Source organism: Lissotriton helveticus, chromosome 8 (assembly GCF_964261635.1).
Source record: "Lissotriton helveticus chromosome 8, aLisHel1.1, whole genome shotgun sequence".
Classification (NCBI taxonomy): Eukaryota; Metazoa; Chordata; class Amphibia; order Caudata; family Salamandridae; genus Lissotriton; species Lissotriton helveticus.
In genome coordinates this window covers 310,073,204-310,093,743 of record NC_136069.1, presented here as the reverse complement: position 1 = coordinate 310,093,743, position 20,540 = coordinate 310,073,204, and the positions used below count along the sequence as shown (strand labels likewise).

The following is a 20,540-nucleotide window of genomic DNA, read 5'->3' as shown; positions in this document are numbered from 1 at the left end:
GACTCCTGTTCCAGCAGAGTCTGAGCGTCCTTTCTTCCAACGTTAGGTCCCTCACCTCCAGTTTCTGTTGCATGACTATGTATGATAAAACATGCCGTTGGATACCCAGCCCCCTTTCTATGTCCGGACCCCTGAATTCCCTGGCCACATGTTGCGTCAATATTTGCAGTTGAGCTGCCAGATAGTACAATTCAAAATTAGGGACCGCCATCCCTCCCTCCAGCGTAGGCCTAGTCAGGGTTGTCAACGCCACTCTGCGCCGTCCTTGACCCCACAGGAAGCTGGTCACCAACACCTGTAGGTCCCTAAACACGCGCCGCGGTATCCACACCGGTAAAGTCCTGAAGTAATTAAGTAGCCTCGGAAGTGCCACCATTTTCAAAAGTGCCACACGGCCCAGCACAGACAAGGGGAGAGAGGCCCAGAAGTTAACACAACCCCTCAGCGCGCGCACGCATCGCCCCACGTTTCCTTCTAATAGGTTCGTGGCCTCATGGTATATTCGGACACCCAGATATGTAAAGCTGGAAGGTTCCCATATCACATCCAACTCAAGGGGGGGGCTGCGTGTGCCCTCCCGTAGTGGAAAAACACAGGTCTTGGTCCAGTTCACTTTAAGGCCCGATACTTCGCCAAATCTTGATAGCATGGCAACAGCTCCCTCTAGCGCCTGTCTGGGATCGGCCAAGTACAGTAAGAGGTCGTCCGCGTACAGTGATATGTAATGCGACTTCGCCCCTTGCGTCACACCTTGAAACATCACGCCCGTTCTCGCCAGTGCTGCCAAAGGTTCCATCGACAGTGCAAACAGCAAAGGAGAGAGCGAGCATCCCTGCCTCGTCCCCCTATTCACCGGGTAAGCTGAAGAAATTGTAGGCCCCAGTCGCACTCTTGCCGTGGCCGATGAGTACAGAACCCTCGTCCACCGCCGGAATCCCTCTCCTAAGCCGAATTTCGCTAGCACCTCATCCAGGTACCGCCACTCAAGGCTATCGAAAGCCTTTTCAATGTCAACAGATAACACCACTGGATCATGAGGCGAGCTCCTAGCATCGTCCAATATCTGTAGTAGGCGGCGTACATTCATGGATGTGTTCCTGGTAGGGATAAACCCTGCCTGGTCGACATGAACCAATCTGGTCATGAACGGTAGAAGTCTGGCGGCCAAGATACGACTTAGGATCTTATAGTCCACCGTCAGCATGGATAGGGGTCGATAGGACGTCACATCCAGCGCCTCCCTGCCAGGCTTCAGCAACGGAACCACCAGCGCCTCCCTCATCGTTTCGGGTAAATGTCCCTTCTGTCCCGCTTCCGAGTACACTACCAACAGCCTAGGCGCCAATATATCAGCAAATTTCACATAGAATTCTATGGGCAACCCGTCGACACCCGGCGTTTTGTTTTTGGCCATCTGTTCAATGGCCAGTTTAATCTCTGCCAGCGTTATGGGTCCCCCTATAGCCTCTGCATCCTCGGCATCTAGTACCGGTAAAATGATAGATTCCAGATACGCACCTATTTCAGGCGTGTCCACCTTTAGCTGGCACTCATAGAGATCAGTATAATATGACGCGAAGCGCGATAGGACCACTGACTGCGAATAAGCTATGTCTCCCGTCTCTGTTCTTATGCTCATGATCGGGCACCCCCGAGGCTCCGGATTAGCTAGCCTGGCAAGGAGCGTACCCACCTTGTCCCTCTCCGCATGCACCTTGACAATATATAGCTTATAATTAGGGCTCCTGGTTTTATGGTATTTATTTTTTTGCCATTTCCGTCTGTATTTATCCATATTTATTTTTTGGGCATTTTTTCTGTATTTATCCACCTTTATTTTTGCCACACGCAAAAGACGCAGCTACAACTAGTATTTTTCCGCATTTATTTAAATTGACAATGCACACCGGCGCCCGGTTGTTATTGGTCAACACAATACAATCATCTGTTCGATTTCACTCAAAAGACAGGAGAGACGCAGAGTGATTGTCAGATTATGAGAACTCGCTGATTAAGGCACATTTTGAGGAACTTAGAGATAAAAGGCCTTATGTACTAACCCTATGCACGTGCCCACAGAAGCACCCACAATATCTCATAGGGGAACCTCAACTGGAACTGAAATATTTTGCAAGCAGGCAGCCTAAGTAACATAACGTCTATTTGTGAAGTGGGCAAACCCAGATTTGAACCTGTAACCACGAGAACAACAACATGCCCCTACAGTGGACAACACATTAGTCCACTAAGTCACCAGACCTAACAAGTACGATTGAAAAAGCACCCCTCCTACTCAAGTTTAGATGCACATTCCAAGCACTGTTATAGTGCGTGAAAAATAGGGCAGCATGAGGGCCCAGAATGATTAAATGATGGTAGAAAGTTAGAGAGACAGCAGGCGTAAGGTTTCAGTGTGGTGCTCTGATAGGATTTGGCCTCTCTCCGTACTCTAGGCTTTAGTTCTTCTTTTTCTCAGCTCCAGCCCCCAACCCCCGTTCTCTTTTCATGTGCTCTTCTTGTCCACTATGCTCCACTCTTGTGCTACCTCCTTGCTGTGTCCCTCTTGCTCTCTCTGTTTTGCAGCCTCTCTTGTTATCTCTGTTAACTTCCTCCCTGTAATCTCTACTGAGTTACAAGTACTCGCACTACATCCAAGTATACAACACAGCTTTAGCATAAGCTTGAAGAACAATCGAGGGAAGGGACGTCACGTAATGCTTAATGTTTGTTTAATGTCAGTTTGACTAGAAATGTATAAATGTAGTTGTGCAGCTATCTGAGCTACCGAATCTAAAAACACAAATCATTCTCACCCCTAGCTGCAGCCGGAGGACGTTTAAACCTTCAAAAGCAGGTCTCTCTATGGGGGAAACAAAACATAAAGGTGAATATTATAGGCTGCAATTCTCAGGCACAGTTACTTAAATACTGGCTTTATTCTCTTCCCAAACCAACTTTATGCCCGATGGTCACCTAGCCACTTCTAGTGGATTTTGGTGAAGCTCGCTGAGTGCAAGAAATGGATGACCTTCACAGTGTGCACAATAAAACTAAAGAAAAGCTTGCACACGAAAATATGCATCAGCCTCATAAATTTTAAAAAGACAAAAATCGGACTAAAGGCAATGGTTTTGGAATTGATGTTAAACTACTGGTGAGGGGGTTCATACAACGTTGCTGGATTGAATGCTCAAGTTTCCCCTATCCATTGCATGCTGCTCCTTGGTCACTCCCAGTTATTCGTGTCCTGTCGTGCAAACTGATGCTCCCCAGCTGGGCCGGCCTTCAGTGTGCATGAAGAAGAGATAATGTCTATTGGCAAGCAATGGATACACTTTGAAAATCCTCCCACAATGCATCTCACAGCAGTGCACCCTCTCCCAGTCCTTATCTGGAGTGGGCGTTCCCTGCTGAAAAGGACAGGGATGTCAAAGTCAAGTCACAAGTTGTTCCCCTCCCAAGTCCAACTCAACCTATCATCCTTCCAAGGTAAGTAAATTCAGTTCCATTAAGTTGGTTGGCAGTAATTTACATTTATTAGTACAGCAGAAACGTGATGTTTAGGAAAGACATAGAGTGTGCCTAAGTAGACACAGTCAGAAGATAACCTAAAGTGTATTTCTTACTCTTACCATAGGAACTGCTCGAGATAGGCCAAGAAAGAAAATTAGCTTCAGGGCCGTGCAAAACCATGTGACTGGGAGAAACGGGTCTTGATGGCTCTGGCATGGGTCTAACAAAACCACTGTTACACTCACTATCTCAATTGATAGGCTGGGAGTCTGTGTTGTTTCGTTTTCTCGACAGCTTTGTGATTATACTATCGCCGTTGGGCTGTTAAAGAATTAAAATATTACTAATGAAATACACAACGCTAGAAATTGTCACCGAAGAGAGGCTTTAGGCTCAGGCCCCAGGCGCCAATATTCTGATCGGCGCATGATGCTGTCTGTGTGGATTAAGGTCATGCTAACAGCGCACTTGGCAGTAAGTGGTTTTAATTCTACACTATCATACTGTGGACAATGTTTTTAACTGCATTAACCCCTTGCCCTCCCTCACCGTCTCACCCCTGCTGACACACATTAACAAAATCATCCTCAGCATAAGGACGCTAATGATCTAAGCGATTGGTGCTCTGGGTGCACTAAGGGAGGTCTGGCGATGTTTGTATTCAGGGTGCAGTCCCTGCTCAGGAGTGACCTGTGACCGCCAAAGGGACCCTCTGCTGCCTCTTATGTTTTTTTAGCATCTGCATTAAATTTCCATCTGCACAGGGTGCTATCTTAAAGACCGCTTGAGACCCCAAACAGAAGCTCCCATCCCGCCCCCACCTCCCCAGTGTGTTAACCCTCGGGCTAATTAGGCAGCAATCAATCATGGAATGGCGCGACATCGCGCCCTTTCCCTCCATCCCGAAACAGTTTTTACTTAAATTTGTATGTTTAATCAAAAATCGAAGCACTGCACTGTGAAGACGACAACAACCCCGCCTCCCCCCACCCACATGACAGAGGAGGATACGATCCCTGCTGCTGCCTTTAAATGAATTTCTGCATGCAAAGGAAACTGCATGCAGCGGCAGCGCGGCAATATTTACTAGTGTTTTGCCGTTTCTATATATAAATACAGACAAAGGAAATATACATTTCCGTCTGCATTTATATGTAAATATCCGTAAAAACGGAAAACCGGGAGCCCTACTTATAATCATAGCACCACAGCCGCTCAGTTTCCCTCGCCACTAATTCCTTAGCCTCAAGCAATTGCGCCTGTAGTTCCGGTCGTTCAGGTCTACGCTGCTCCAACCCCCTCAGCACATTCTCAGCCTTTACCAGATCATTCAAAAGCGACGTCCTCACATTAGCAAACCTGCCCATGCACACTCCTCTCACCACCACTTTCATCGCATCCCACTCCACCAGTCTCGTCGCCGCTGTGCCCTCATTCTCCCTAAAATAGTGTTCTATGCCCTGGTGGACAGCGTCACTAAACACCGGATCCTCCAGTGTGTGGGGCTGTAGCCTCCACGTGGGAATCACCGATCTCACCTGTTGCCACTGCACTGATATCAATAAGGGATTATGATCTGAGATTGTTCTAGTTAAATATTCCGTGTGTCTAACCATGGTGGCCAGGTGACCACTACAGAGTATCGAATCTATCCTCACATGCAATGCATGTAATGCTGAGAAAAAGGAATAGTCTCTCATTTCAGGATGTTGTTCTCTCCACACATCCAGTAACCCCCAACTTTCCTGCCACTCCTTCCTCTGAGTAGCCAATCTGCGCACCGTTGAGTCGGCCAATGGCGGATGGGATCTATCAAGGTCTACATCAGTTATTGAATTAAAGTCTCCTCCCAAAATGACGGGGCCCGCCAGATAATGTGCTAGCGAGCTCGTTAGTCTATCAAAAAATACGGCATGCTCCGCATTAGGGGCGTACACACTACATAGCGTCACTTCCCGACCGTACAGCCTCCCCTCCACCACCACATATCTACCCTCCGGATCCACCCGCCTGGACATGACCTGGAACGGTATCCCAGCTCTCACCCAAATCAACACACCTCTGGCAAACGCTGAGTACGTGGTCCCAAACACCTGCCCACGCCACCTCCTCTGTAGTGCAGTGCATTCTTTTTCAGTCAAGTGGGTTTCCTGCAGCATCGCAACCTGAACGCCACGCCGCACTAAGTGGGCATGTACCTTGTGACGTCTCACCATCGTTCTGAGACCACGGACATTCCATGAAATGCATTTTAAATCAGGTAATGTCCCCATAGTAGTCATTTCTACACAGAATCAGCTCCAGCCCAACATCCCTCACACAGCAGCAGTTGGATCCCCCAACCCCAGCTCCCCAAAGAACTCCCCAAACCCCTCTCCCCAGGACAGGACTTAATAACCCAGCTTCAGCCCCGTTCCAAACTTGTAACACAACACACATCACGCTACTCTGTGGACTCTACCACAGAAGGCCTTATGGGCCACTAGAGGGTGGATCAGCGCCCGACCCAGAAACAGCAGAGCCCCCACCCCACGCCCTCACTCCCACATTGTGGTCTCAGTCCCACCCCTGAGTGTTCACATAACGATCAGAAAACCATTCCTGTGCAAAAGTCATAGTCGGGCCGTGCCCTGGTACCTCACTCATTAAACAGTCCATCTGATGTCTGTGGAATGACCTCTGGACCCTTCGTGCTCTCCGCTTCCGACTCATCCCCTCCCGTTTTCAAACCTTCTTCGTCGGAGTCAGTCCCCTCCGATGTCTTCTCTTGTTGTGAGCCCGTGATGATCGCGGTTGCCGCTAGTGCGCCCCTCCTGTCCGCCTCCATTTGGGCCTTCTGCATCGCGATCTTAAGTTTATTCCGTTTTCGGATGCGCTGAGACTTTCTGATCCGGAGCGGTTGCTGCGCGTTCCTATCGCTTTTGCCAGTGCGGTCTGTCCCAGCACGATAAAGTTCAAGCCACGACCAAGCCTCGTCCGGTGTTAGAAAGAAGTGAGTCGTGCCATCCAGGATCACTCTCAGCTTGGCCGGGAAAAGCAACGAGTACTGGATCCCCTCATCTCTCAATTATTTTTTCACAGGCAGGAAGGACGCCCTACTTCTCTGAACTTCCTGAGTGTAATCCGGGAAGATCGTTACCTTGCTGTTTTCCACCTGAAATGGGCCCTGCGAGCGTGCTCTCTGTATCAAGAGGTCCCGATCTTTATAGTGTAACAGCTTTATCACCATTGGTCTGGGAGGTCGACCCAGCTGAGGCGGCCGAGCCGGGACCCTGTGCGCTCGCTCAAGGGAAAAGAAGGGTGAGAGGCCCTCCGGTGCCACCACAGTGGTAAACCAATTCTCCATATAGGCCACAGCATCATCCCCCCTCAATTTTCTCCGGAAGGCCCACAACCCTCACATTATTCCTCCGATTGCGGCTTTCGGCATCCTCCGCCCGTCTTTCTAGGGTCTCCAAGCGGCTCAGTATACCAACCAGCTTGTGTTCTGCAGTAACCACCGCCGGTTTCAATTCCTGCAGTAGTTGTTCGTTGTCCTTTACCTTGTCAGCGAGCTTCGTATGATCTGCTTTTAGGAGTCCCAGCCCCGTGGCAACCTGCGCAATGTCCTGATGCAGGGATTCTTTAGTTGCAGCGATCGCGTCCAATATACTGTCTAGCCGTTTATGCAACCGCTGTTCCTGAGTCGTTGCGTCCAAGGGAGCAGGTGCCCCGCCATCTTGGAGTTGGGCAAGCACTTTGGATGTGCCACCAATAGCGGCCATCGTGGCGCCCACAGCACCTCACCGGAGTCGCCGCAAAAATCGAGCGCCCTCCCCTATCGTATGGCAAGCCGGTTACCAGTGTCGCCCAGCTCCTGAAACCAAAGTTCCTCAGGGGTCTACCAGTCCAATGCACCACCAGAGCACCAGTCAGGGTGTTCTCCACAGTTCCAGGCCTTAACAGAGTAACTCCAGCTTCCAGGGGGACGTGCAGGGCAAACGCAGACTAGTAGCACAGGAGCCCAAATATGTAGGTGATGAGTCGCCCCAAGCCGGGCCTCCCTCCTCACACAATCACTGTATCCTGTAGGCGCGCCCGGCGCTATCCCACAGCGGACAGCTCGGCAATGCCGTAAGGGTTATCCCCTGTCCTCAGTTCTCCAAGGCCATCGCCAGCGTCACGCAGTGGGCCAGTACCGCCTCCCCATCCACCACCAGCGTCTCGGGGGAGCGGGAGACCGGCCCCCCTGTAAAACAGCAGCGAGCTCACCGCCGGGCTGCAGTCCAGCTTCCCCCACTCACTTGGCCACCGGGGTCTGCTGTAGGGCCGTGGAAACGGGTCCCAGCTGCGGCCGCCGCCACCTCCGACAATCCCACCGGGCTCCGGTGATGCCGCTCCCCGTCTGGTCAGCAGGGCAGGGAGGCGGGGGATGGGCACCGCGCCCGCTCGTCTCCCGGACGGCAGCGACTGCCTGCTCGTCCTAACCAGCGCCGGAGCAGTCCGCTGGAGAGCCCCCGCTCTGTCCCTCGCTCCGCACTCCAGCCCGCTTCTGTCCGGAACCTCTCTCCGTCCAATTTGAGCCTCTTCAGACTCTCGGCGCCGCCATCTTTCTTTGTCGGAGCACGGCTCCGTCGGGGTTCGGGAACTGCTGATAACGCAGCGTCCGGGCACCCACAGGGTCACAATCGAGCCCCCTTGGTTCTGCCTCGCCTGGAGCAGCGAAAAATACCACTCAGGGGGTAACAACCGTGGTAGTTTCAGGAGTATTTGTGGGACCTGGAGCGGAGCCGATCGCTCACGCGGCCATCTCGGTCAGCGTCCCAGCCACGCCCCAACACACACACACAATTCTTTTATGTTGGGAAGTTGCCAGATTTGCCTGTGTTTCACAGGAGCAATTATATTTCTGGTGGTAACTAAACTGAAACTGTTTCCCAGAAGAGCTTTAAACTTGTAGTGTGACTGTTTGAGAAAATATAATGGTAATAGAAAAGCCATGCACTTATCCTGTGAGCCTTAAAACTATTCCCCTAATGACAGACAGATGGATGATATGAAGCTGGTGTTCCTCGCAAGTTGATAATGTAAATGTTTTCTGAATTCTGACTTGCTGTTCGCAATTTAAAGGTTGGCTCGTGCGGCCTTTAATGGCCCAACATCAACCCCAGGGAAAGTGGAACTGCCCAAGAGAAGTTCCAATATATTGTACATTGGTCCATGACACCTGCCATGCACACACTGATCCTCCTCCACATTAACCAAGTACAACATATCCTTGTGCTGATCATCAAATGTCTGAGCTCGGCGTTTGATCCAGCACTAGATGATCAGTAACTTGTATAGAACACAAGCGATGTAAATGTGTGCCTTGATCCGAATATATGTGTGCTAGCATTGTAGAAGCACATCTATCAACGAAAACAGATGACATAAGAGCTGTTTGTGACCACACCAGAGATATTTCTTGGCAACACCCTCCATAAACAGGAGGAGTGTGCTCATGGATCTAAATCAAGGGCAGCTAGTATGATTGGCCTTGAACCTATGCACCTAAAATGGTGGTGCGGTCCTTTGAGGCAAAATGATAAATTATGTAAGTTTTAACCGTGCTTTTGGTATGCCTGCTTCACATGTTCTTACCCTCTAGCTCACCTAAGTTAAAAAAAAAATCATGGATCAGCGCACCCATAGCCAGTTAGTGGTAGGATGACCAATATTGGTGACTTATTATAAGTTGGAATAATTTACCTTCTACCATCTGTAAAATCTGTAATTATAATGGGGAGGGGAATATGCATCAAAAGGCATGGACATAGTCTCTTACCATTGAAACGTAGTTTCATATGTGTCAGAATCTGATACCATCTAAATCCATAATATAGTCTTGTGTTATCAAATTACTAAACGACCCTATCTTGGAACAGTTATCCTTGTTCTGAGCAGTTTTACAGTTCATCCCTTTGCGATATCTCTTTGTCATTAAGTTTGTCTCTTACTGCAATAGTTTTCAGAAATTTGGTGGTGGTGGTATAAAAAGAGGCTGAAGGCACAAAGACTGCGCAATTGGCTTTTTGTTTTGAAACTGTGCACACAAAATGAAAGGGGCATACAGCTCTAAATATAAACAATTAATATGCAATGTATACTCTACCCTCGGTCATGAGCTAGGCCACATCTGGCTTGCATCAGACTATAATGATAAATCTGAAAAAGAATTGAAAATTGCTTTGCTGTTCCAGTTATCCAAATTATATAGCCAGCATGTGAACTATGCTACGGCAATCTGCCGTAAGGAAAAAATCTACGAATATAATAAGTCCCTTCTTAAGTGGCATGTTTTAGGGAGTTTGGTAATGGTGAGAATTCAGAAAAACGGCCGGAATTTACAAAGCCAACAGCCTGGTTGCGAGGGCACCCCTGAATGCTTTCATGCTTTCTTTGTGCTGAAAATTTTGGTTTGAGGTAACTGGAGAATCTTTCGAGCATGATTCATCTCATACTTGGGCAGCCTATCTGCTGTGAAGGAATAATTAAATATTAGTTTTCACATTTTGGTACAAATCTCCTGGTTTGGAGTAAGGGAGATGCTGTCTGAACCTGCGACCTGAGGAAATTTGGATTTGACAATTGCAGAGGATTCACCAAGATAAAAAAAGGTTTTCAGTAACTTCATGCTACAGCTGGGTAGTGACAAGTTCGTAAAACACAGAGGCATCGATGAATTACTATGTAGGAGACTTGAACTGATAAAAGAGTGACTTTTCTTTAACTCAAACACCTCTGTTCTCTATAAATTAGGACTGACCGATAAAGACTGACTGATAAGTGTCCCCTAAATCTAGAGGCAGATTATTTTGAGGGTGGACAGTTTCTTCCATTTTGAAGCGTTTAGCAGACCTACATGTGATACAGTCTCTCGAATGATGATGGGACTTCATTTTTTGTTGTTGTTTTTGACTTGAGAATTTGAATCAGGCAGCTTCCATTTACTAGAATTGGGGTTATGGTTCGATCATGAGGTCCCTGCACTGCAACAAGTGTTGAAATCAATACTGAAATGACTCATGGAAGCTTGTTTCATTTAATAATATTGGTTGAAAGCATTGTTCTCTTTGATTGTCAATTTTCAAATTTTCTGTAGGCTCAATGAGTATTTTACTGAAACGTTTTTAAAGAAGTTACATTCTTAAGTTTTCCAATTATAAGGCAAAGGCAAGGTCGATTGCATTTTCTTTTTTCCATGGAACTATAATTACTCCTTTTCAAAACGAGAAAATTAATCAGGAGTTAGTTGCATGAGCCATTTGACTCTTCCCCCTCAGCTTTGCATAGTTCTAGTTTTGACTCTAGATACAAAGGGCCAGATGTACGAATATAGATTTTTGCGATTCCCTAATTGTGAATCGCAAGGATTCGTAATTAGGGAATCGCAAAATGCAATGTATGAAGGTGTATAGTACACCTTTTGCGATTCATAGAGGGTCGCAAATGACCTACCTCATGAATATTAAAGAGGTAAGTCACAATTTGCTACCCCCTAGGAATGGCAACAAGCATTGGCATTGCCAATAGGTCTTGCCTTTGGGACCTTATAAGTGTTTAGCCAGGCAACAGTTAATGTTGTTGCAGTAAGGATATTGTGCTGCATAACCAAATACTAATAAGGTCCCAAAGGTGAGACCTATTGGCAATGCCAATGCTTGTTTATATATCAGACTGTACTGGTGCTTCAACCTTACTCTACTTTTCAGAAATCCCCATACATTAAATGGTTACAGTGTTAAAGGCATTGGTGTAATTTCCCAAAATCATTACGCAAATGCTGTAACATTACTAACAGGTTTCTCTAATGCCCAGGGGTGTGGAATTTATTAAAATATCTACTTGTCCATGGGGCAGGTTGCTTCATAAATCGACTTTACTGTCCTGTAACAAAATCCACTTGTCCCTTTGGTCCCATGTTGGGCGGCGACAAATTATGGCAGCAATCTCGATATATAAGAGCTCTTATATAGCCCCTCTGATTATGCCAGGGCTCATACCATAGTAGTGTTTGAATACTAGCAATCCCTTTATGTTGCTACGTTTCTGCAGATCTACATACTGGGACTGAAGTTAGTGGTAAACAATAGTTCCAGGGTTGGAATGTCCTTTTGAGTCTGTGCAAACCTACTAACTTGCATGTTTTAAGGGTTTTCAACAACTCTTCTCTAATTTTTTCCAATACTGAGAAATGTTGGAAATTTGCTCCTAACAATGGCAGATGTAAACCTTCTTCCAGAGTTGGGAAAAAAGTGGTTGGAGGGAAAATACACTTGCAAACACTCAGGTGTTCGCATGAGCAAATCTACACATGCATATTTGCTCATGCTAAAATGCAGTTCACAAATATTTTCTAGGAGTACTATTTCTTGCCCTCCTGCTGTAAATGCTTGTGAATTCACGTAAGCCATATAGCGGCCCTTAATGCAAGGACATATACCAAGGGTGCACTTTTGAGACTTTCTTTAATAATTGGGCCCCTAATTTGGTCTGGCGTTAACCATGACCTTTTGTGTTTATTAAAGTTCTTGCTCTGTATCGGCTGGCTTCACGGTGAGTGACAGCATTCTGCTCTTTCACAAGGAGCATATCGACACACAAAGTAGTTTTGTTCAGTGACAGTAACTAATGTGGCAGTGTGTGCTTTTTTGACGCCAAAAACAATTTTTGCTTTTGCCAATGTTTGTTATATTGGTGAGGGTCCGGCAGCTCTCACATCAATACGGTTTTACAAAAAGCATACCAAAACAAGTCACACATTGCCAAAACTAAAAAGCCGACTAGCATTTCAGACCTACTGGCTTTGCCAATGCTTGTTTAATTTTGATTCCTAAAATCTTATTGAAACTGGTTACACTGATTTTCTAATATGAATATTTTGCGGAAATACTAGCATGCATCAACACATTTTACAAAATGATGCTGAAAAGAAATGGTAACTGAAACTTAACAGTAGTTTAGCAAAAACATTTTTTTCCCACTTCCATTTTTTAGGAACGTTTTATATTGAAACAAAGAATCATTAATCTTGCTTTCAAGCTTCTGCAAATGTTTGCATATAATCAGATAGCATTCTGGGAGCATTATGCATAGCCTCATATTGCTAAACTTTGAAACCGTGTGTCCACATTTTTATACTGGAACCACTGTCAGTAGTGCAGTCAGAACTTACATTTACTGAGAGCGCTCAGCCTAATAATAAAGGCTCTCAATTATTGAACCGTAAATACAAATTTGAACAACATTAGCATATGAACACAAATATTAACTTAACTGCAGGCAGTGCCCTTCCCTGATCCTTAATGTGGTAATGCAAACTGGCAGCCAAAGGGTTTGCGTTGCAAGGGGTTGGCCTGCTTGCCCCAAGGACAAAATGCACATTAACCCCTTCAGCGCTAATGACAAGGGTAACTCGTCATGGACTTTCCATTGATTTCAATGGAAAGTCAATGGACCTCGCACACACCCCTTAGCAGCCAAGTGGTTAAAACATGTTGCCCTTGACCCCAAACAATATGTCCTGGGCGACGGGCTATAGGAATTCCACATCCCTGAATGCCACTGCAGGAAGTGACATCACGCCACAAGATGTCATCCGAAACAAAATTTCGAGGAAGCAGAATGATAATAAGCGGTAGCATAAATCGGGTACAAATGACTAAAAGGGGCAAAAGCTACATTAAAAAGCACTTATGGAACTTTATTTGAAGGACACCTCTTGACCCCTAGTGGTTTAAAAATGAGATCGCTGGTTAAAACTATTTAAAAGCACAAATATAACAGCAGTTAGGCACATAGAAACGCTATGATTAACACGTGAGGCACTTTCCTTAGCAAAAACGTAAATAAGCAATTGTCCTTTATGGTCTCAATTAAGGGAAAAGCACACAAAACAAACATTGTTCTTTGTTCTAATCATTTTCACAAAGACTGGTAACTTCCTTGTCTTTGATTCCTGAAACCTGTGTATTTCTGATATTTTACATCCTGTACAGAATATTCGTGGTGTGATTAAATCTGGGGGAAGCTCTCACGATACGTTGCCACGACGACGCTACTTGTACACAGCCGTCCATGTTTAGATATGTCTATCGATGGCGGTAAAAGTACACGTCAATATTGTGTTTTTACAAAGATAACATGGGGGAGCTATTCAATGATGCAAGAGTGTAAAGTTTGCCTTCAAGTCAAAGAATGACAGCAGGCATGATTGACAACATGCAGGGAAAAGGAAGTGGTGGAGGGGGGAATCAATCAATCACTGGCAGTGTTGATATGCTCAAGACACGCTGAGGCGGGAAAGTAAAGACATGGAGCTTGAGGCGCAAAGAGATCAGTCATCTGGGGGCCCTTTGAAGCCTTGGAAGGAGTCAGGACTGCTGTGCAATGTTACACTTGTATTTTATGTCGAAGCTCTCGTTCACTGGTAGGAATCCAGAAATACAGCCTTGGGGTGCTTTCCCATGCATGTGTTACACCCCTGCCTCGGTCATCATGATAAAAACCACAGAAATATGACCCTGTTGCACCACAACAGGACGGAACTTCATGTCTTCCGAGTGAAGGTGCAAAGTTTACAGGAAACCATAAAGCACAAGGATCAATATTAGAAAAGTGAACGAAGGAGGAACAGTACAAGCTCACTTTGGGAAACAGAAAGAGAAAGGAAAGCCATCAGAAACAAGCGCTAAAACACAAGCGCGGGCCCCGCGGCCGCGAATGTTAACTATTAACTGAGAGGGGGAGCCGGAGGTAATCCTGCATGTGGTGTGCGCGCGTGCGCCTGGAAGAGCGACGGCTAAAGGCCCTGAGAAGAAAGCCAGATATGGCGCCTGTGCGCATTATTGTGCGCGTAACCGTACGCTCCAGGTCACACAAAAAGCTGTGGTAAATTCTTGCCAGAGCAGCTCATGCGCAGGCTCAGGCGAGACCTAAAAATCACAGGGATTGTGGCCTGATGAGATCAGGAGACCATGTCTGTGATTGCTTTTAAATAAAGCAATTTTTTTTTTGTAAACAGCCCGTTCTCCTTAAAGGAAAATGAAAGGCCTTAGAAAAAGAAGAAGTTTTCTTTTCATTTTTTAAGAGCAAGCAGTGGTCCGTGGGATCACTGCCTGCTCTTAACAAGCATTGGCATAGCCAATAGGTCTCGCCTTTGGGACCTTATGAGTATTTAGGTATGCAGCACAATATGTTTGGTGCAACAACATCAACTGCTGCATGGTTAAACACATAAGGTCCCAAAGGCGAGACCTATTGGCTATGCCAATGCTTGTTGTAGATGGTATTTAAGCAGGTTGCACTTTACAAAGGAAAGTGATTTATGTATTTACATTGTGGAGAAAATGGATTGAGAACTTACAGCTTTTTAATCATGACTGTATATATGAATAATATAACATATTAATGTATTATCTGCTGCTGTAGACTATATAGACCTCCGTTGTTCCGTTGGAGTTCCGTATAATAATAAAGGTTTACTTACTTTATGAAATGAAATAAATAAATAAGCAAAGGCTGACTGAAAGGCATCGCTGTGTACTCATGCAAAATGTGTAGATTCCCTTAGTAAATGTTCTTCGTTTTACTTTTTAGTACTGCTCGAGTTTCATGAAAAACACGATTGAAATTGAAATTAATTGATATTTTCTCTAACGTTAAATGTATAGGATTATTCAAAGTTAAAATTAAGAACTGTTCTGTCTGCCGGAGTTGAGCTCAAATCAGGCACTTTTTAAAAGTCACGCCATGTAATTATTTTATCCGACCTCTGAGGGTGAACTTTCGTTTTGTAGTGGCCATATTGGAACGGGATTTTTGTGTTTCTAGACCACCTTGCATGCAACTGAAAACGAAATAAGGGTATTTTTAAAAATTTGTCGAATAGGTTTCACTAAATAGGACGAGCCGCTGAATAATAAGCATACATTTTTGTAAGTGCTTAGAAGACGCAACATTAATGCCAACTTCTCAAGGAACTCCGAAGAGCATCTGTACCCTAAAATTCTTGTTAGCTCAGTGTTATGTATATGAAACTGGAATGCTAAGGTTGAAGCTTGGCTTGGAGGGGAGCTGTAATGTCAGACCACTAGTTGCGCCTTTAATAGGAGGTACAGGCGCCATTTTGCAAATAGGACAAATCAGTGACTCGTATAGCACTTTCAGATACACTGCATTGACGTCAGTGACAGTACTAGGTACTCGGCGAGGGTGAATGCACAGAATACTGACATAAAAGAGAAACATCCTCTAGTGTGCGTGTGCTGTGAACAGGTGCTGCATGCCACCTCACAGCTGAATGCGGGTGCCCCGTTTGGCGTTCTTGTTACGCTGTTCCTTCCTGCTCAGCAGGATGGAGGAACAGCAAGGATTTAGCCGACCGCTGTGTTCCCGGAAGCCACGGACACCGAAGGATACCTTGCGGCGTAGACCGCACGGGGCCAGCAACCGTGTACCTGCAAGTGGCAGGGAAGAGGTCACCAGCCAGAAGGCAAAACAGACTTTGGGAAATCAAGTGGTGCACGCGCACACGCGCAATGGGAAAAGTGAAAGTAGGCTGGCGAGTGGTGTGCACTGTGCGCGCACCATGACGAGAGAGGAAAGCCATATGGCGCCTCTGCTCGTCATTGTGCGCGTAATTGCAAGCTGGTGTCCATTTGGTAGCACTTTTAAAACCGGCTTACAAAATGTCTCGCAGTGCAGCGCATGCGCGGACTCAGCGAGACCTAAGAATGGGTTTTCAGACATTCGCAAAGAGAAAGGGGACCACTTCCCATTTGCGAATGGGTTACCACCTACTTGAAGTAGGTGGTTAAATGCAAATGTTTTGCAACCGCAATTGCTATTCCCTATTAGGAAGGGATGCCCTAAACATGCCCCTTCCTAATATCGAATCGCAAACCCATTTTGCGATTCGTTAACAGGTTACTGAATCACAAAATTAGGTTTGCTACATCAAAAAAGCAATTTTTGTGTTCGCAAACGGGCAGATTTTGCGAATATGCTCGTTTGCGAACGCAAAAAAGCTTGATACGTCTGGCCCTAAAGTTGATGATTTCTGCCCTTGGCACATGTTAACTCCGCTCGCTCCATGAGTAAGCCGCCTTACTCATTCCCAATCATTACTACATGCTAATACGTTTGTCACCCACACAAGGACCTGCTAACATTCTAAATCGCATGCAGGCTGCCCATGACTTCTAGGCTGTCAAAAATCAAGTAATTAGGCAAACAGAGTCTTCTTGGTAAAACTGTAGCTTGTTCTCTAGTATACGCTGGCAAAAGCACTGAAGGCACATTGGGGCTGATTCACAAACGTTATTATGCACCTATATGTTATGTGTGTGTGTATATAAAAAAATCAGAAATTGCACTTGTATGGATAAATCAGGGCTAGAGATGGGAATTGGAAAGTTCCCTCTGCGCCTCCACATTTCTACATCATTTTTTGATGTGTATTTTCCTTACGGTGGAAACCCCTCATGAGTGCATTTTACTGTAAGTCTCCTACTGTAAACAATTTAAGGAAAACTATTTCTAGTGAATCCATTTAATGCCAAAACTATACCTCACAGGTGGGAGAAAAAATATTTGAGTATATTTCTGCCTTTTCAATTGCAGCTTTTTAATCGGGGGCCTGTTGTGCAAGTTGATGACAAGGTTGCATAAGAAATATATAGGTGTCAAACAACGTGAAGTAAAGATTATGTGGCATGAAACACTCACAGCATTGTATTCTTGCGGTGTGCACATAGATCAAATATATTATTCTGGTCAGCCAGATGGTATGAATTGGTTTATTAGAAATGACTTAAACAGCCTCAAAACGCATTCTTAATGTACTTTTGTATTTGTTTCAGGTGCCGTTATGGAGGAGGCAGCAGCAAGCATCCTTGGTGTGAAAATGTGTCAGTTCATTCCACAACATACGCGGCACTTGGCAAACGAATTTCGATGTTATGCAAATTATGACTGTGGCCTTGACTCTTGATTGGTTTTTCAGCTGTCTGATATAATCATGTATTCCCACGTTTACTTGAGGTGTTCCGATGCCGAGCATAAAATCATCTGGCAACATTTTGTAAACACATGGTTTGGTTTTGTTATCAAACCAATTATCCTAAATGTAAATATATATTCTGCTCTTAGTGAAAATATTGTTTATTATACCTGCCTACTTGTCAACCCATAAATGTCAGATCCAGTATAGGTTGTCAATCAGCAGTGCCTCAGAAGTAAAAAGTTACAAGATCAAACTATAATCAATTCAAAGAGAAAATGTGTACTTTTTCATTGTATAGTAAAGATGATCCAGAGAAGAAACAGTAAGGTTATACAAATACAGACAGTCTGTTGAATTTTTTAACATTCATCTGTGATAAGCGTGATTTTGTAAAGATGGTTTGGTCATTCTCATCCAAACCATGAAATCTTGGGGTCTCCTGTACGTCGGAATCACCAACATTTCAGGGAACTAACACTCAAGAACTTCTAGTGCCATACAATTAACCATTCCAACCAAAAGTAATTTTATAATAAACATTCACTATGAGCTGTATAAGCCATAATGATCTCACTGAGTGATGTCTGGGACATGTAGGTTTGATAATGTGCTACATAAGGGGACAGGTGTACAGTCTTTACAATGCAGTGATTACCACGTGGTACTTTTACAACACAACATTGACCACATATATGAGTACCACGCATGCCTTTTTCTGGACTTTACCACACAAGTAAGTGCTTTTTTAATGGAGTTAAATGGCTGTAAGGGTTTTAAGGAGGTTTACGAATTGGCACGGGTAGGAGATAATGAAGGGGTAGTAGGGCGTTTCTATGGTTCAGGTATGGGTAATGGTAGGGGTTAATCAAGTTTTATGGTTCAAGGCTGGGTACAGAGTAGTAAGTAGTGTGGACGGATGTTTAGGGTTCAAGGATGGGTAAGAGTAAAGGGATATTAGGTTTCAGGAATTGGTATAGATATGACATTAGGGATTTTAGGATTCATGGATGGGTAAGAGTAGGGGTCAGTAAGTGGTGTTTAAGGTTAAGGAAGGTTACAGAGTAGTAGAGTGTTATAAGGGCTTCAGGGAGGGGTAAGGAACAGTGTTTAAAAAAGGGAGCAGTCACCCAGGAATATATATATATATATATATATATATATATATATATATATATCAGTAGCCGTTCTATAGTTCTTGGTAGGAATCTCTGACATTTGGATTCCTCCGATTTTTTTGCCTGCTAATAGCCTTGTCACCATTTGATGATTCTCCAGGAAACCTTGCAGACCTATTATTTATCTACATTGGCTGATAAAGCAAAGTTTTGTGGTGATTAGTTAAGGGGGTGCAAAGACACAAGGGTGGTCCCGAAACACGTTTTTCCACCAATGCATTTTCCCTAGATTTCTTAAACTGACGTAGCTACAAAATGGCTTAATGGATTTACATGATATTTTGCAGAAATATAGATTATGGTGTGGAAACACTGCTTTCTGTTATTTGATCATAATCTGTTTATTTGCTTTTAAGTAATAAGGTATACCGTGGTACATGGCGATGACGAAACACAATATTATTGGTTAATCAGATCCCTTGCAAAATAAAAACGGCAGCCACATTGTTTAGGCCACACTTTCTTTTTGTCTGTGTTTTGATGTCAAATATAGCTTATTACTCTTTTTGTAATGATGGGAAGAAATTAGGCACTTTAGCAAAGTCTGTAGAGTTTGGGGAAAGTATTGTAATTTATTTATATATTCTTAAAAAAAGTTTACGATGTACTGCGGTACATTCTTGAAAGTACCTAGAAAGTAGTGCGGTGCCAAAACACCAATTTCAAGAAATAAAACTGTTTAAGATTTTTGGTTAGGAAAACATAATTTATTATTTCTATACAAAACCAACTAAAACTACACAAACCATATAAATTCAACAGTTATAGTTCTAACTTAAAGTTATAATTTACACTTCGCCCAAAACTATAACTTGTGCACCTCCATACAGTATTGTTAACTTGCTTGCCACACTAAATAAACTATAACCTGTGCTTTCCCCGTTCATTGCTGATACCCTTTCATATAACATCACATATAGCATTAAATCCTAGTTTGCGTAACAACACTTATGCCATCTCAAATTAGATAATTTATGAGAAGACTGTGTATGGTAATCTTAAACCTTTAATTTTTTTCATTGAATATGACTACAAATATTACTGGGAAAAAACAAAGGTTAAAGGGACATTATAGTTAGTTATGGTAACCAGTTGCAACTGGTGAAATGTAAAAGGGGAAGGCCACCTCGGGTATGGTTTTAACACATGGTAGAATTTTACTTTAATACATTACTTTATATCACTATATTTGGAGACATTTATTAAAATTGTAAATGAATGCCTCTCAATATAGTGACATAAACTGATGAAATAAAGTGAAACGCTCTTGCTTGTAAAAGCATACAAGAGTCAAGAACACTTTTAAATATGTCCGTTCAGGATGCCCATATCCTGAACTCACATATTTAAAAAGTGCTCTCTGTATGCTTTTAACATGCGGGAGCATTTCACGTTACTACATTAGCTTATATCACTATAGTGAGAGGCCTTTATTAACAGTTTGAATTAATGCCTCTCAATATAGTAATATATACTGATGTACTAAAGTGAAACGCCGCCGCATAATAAAAGCACATAAATGGAGCACTTTTAAATACAGGAGGTTCGGATGTGTGCTCTGCTGTGCCTGCCTCCAGTTTGTTCTTATTGTTTCAAAAACAGTAAAAATGAACCACAGGCAGGCAGGCTGGCATGATGGAAGGCCTCCATCCACCCTGTCCCACTTACCTGGCAAATCCTGCTCTGGAATAAGCATAGCTGCCCGCAACTGGGTGTGCTGCTACTGTTCCAGTCCGGGATGGGAGATTAGTGTGGGCCAAGCGTGCCCTATCGACCTCCGATGTAAATATGTGCTATAAACAAACACTCTGAGAGTGCTAAAGCAT

The 20,540-nt window shown here is 44.4% G+C and overlaps 1 protein-coding gene across 5 annotated transcripts in view; it reads left to right on the top strand.

Annotated features, from left to right (window-relative positions):
* EEF1AKMT1 (EEF1A lysine methyltransferase 1) overlaps positions 1-19,177 on the top strand; it is an 89,158-nt gene extending 69,981 nt beyond the window's left edge. For 3 of the 5 annotated variants that reach the window (XM_078657079.1, XM_078657081.1, XM_078657078.1), the window contains exon 5: positions 17,397-19,177. In XM_078657079.1, coding sequence (XP_078513205.1) covers positions 17,397-17,527 — 131 coding nt within the window. In that variant the 3' untranslated portion in view covers positions 17,528-19,177. Of the gene's footprint in view, positions 1-2,819; positions 2,885-17,396 lie in introns of all 5 variants that reach the window. The other 2 variants (XM_078657082.1, XM_078657077.1) reach the window with 1 other exon arrangement.
* Positions 19,178-20,540: the final 1,363 nt, after the last annotated feature.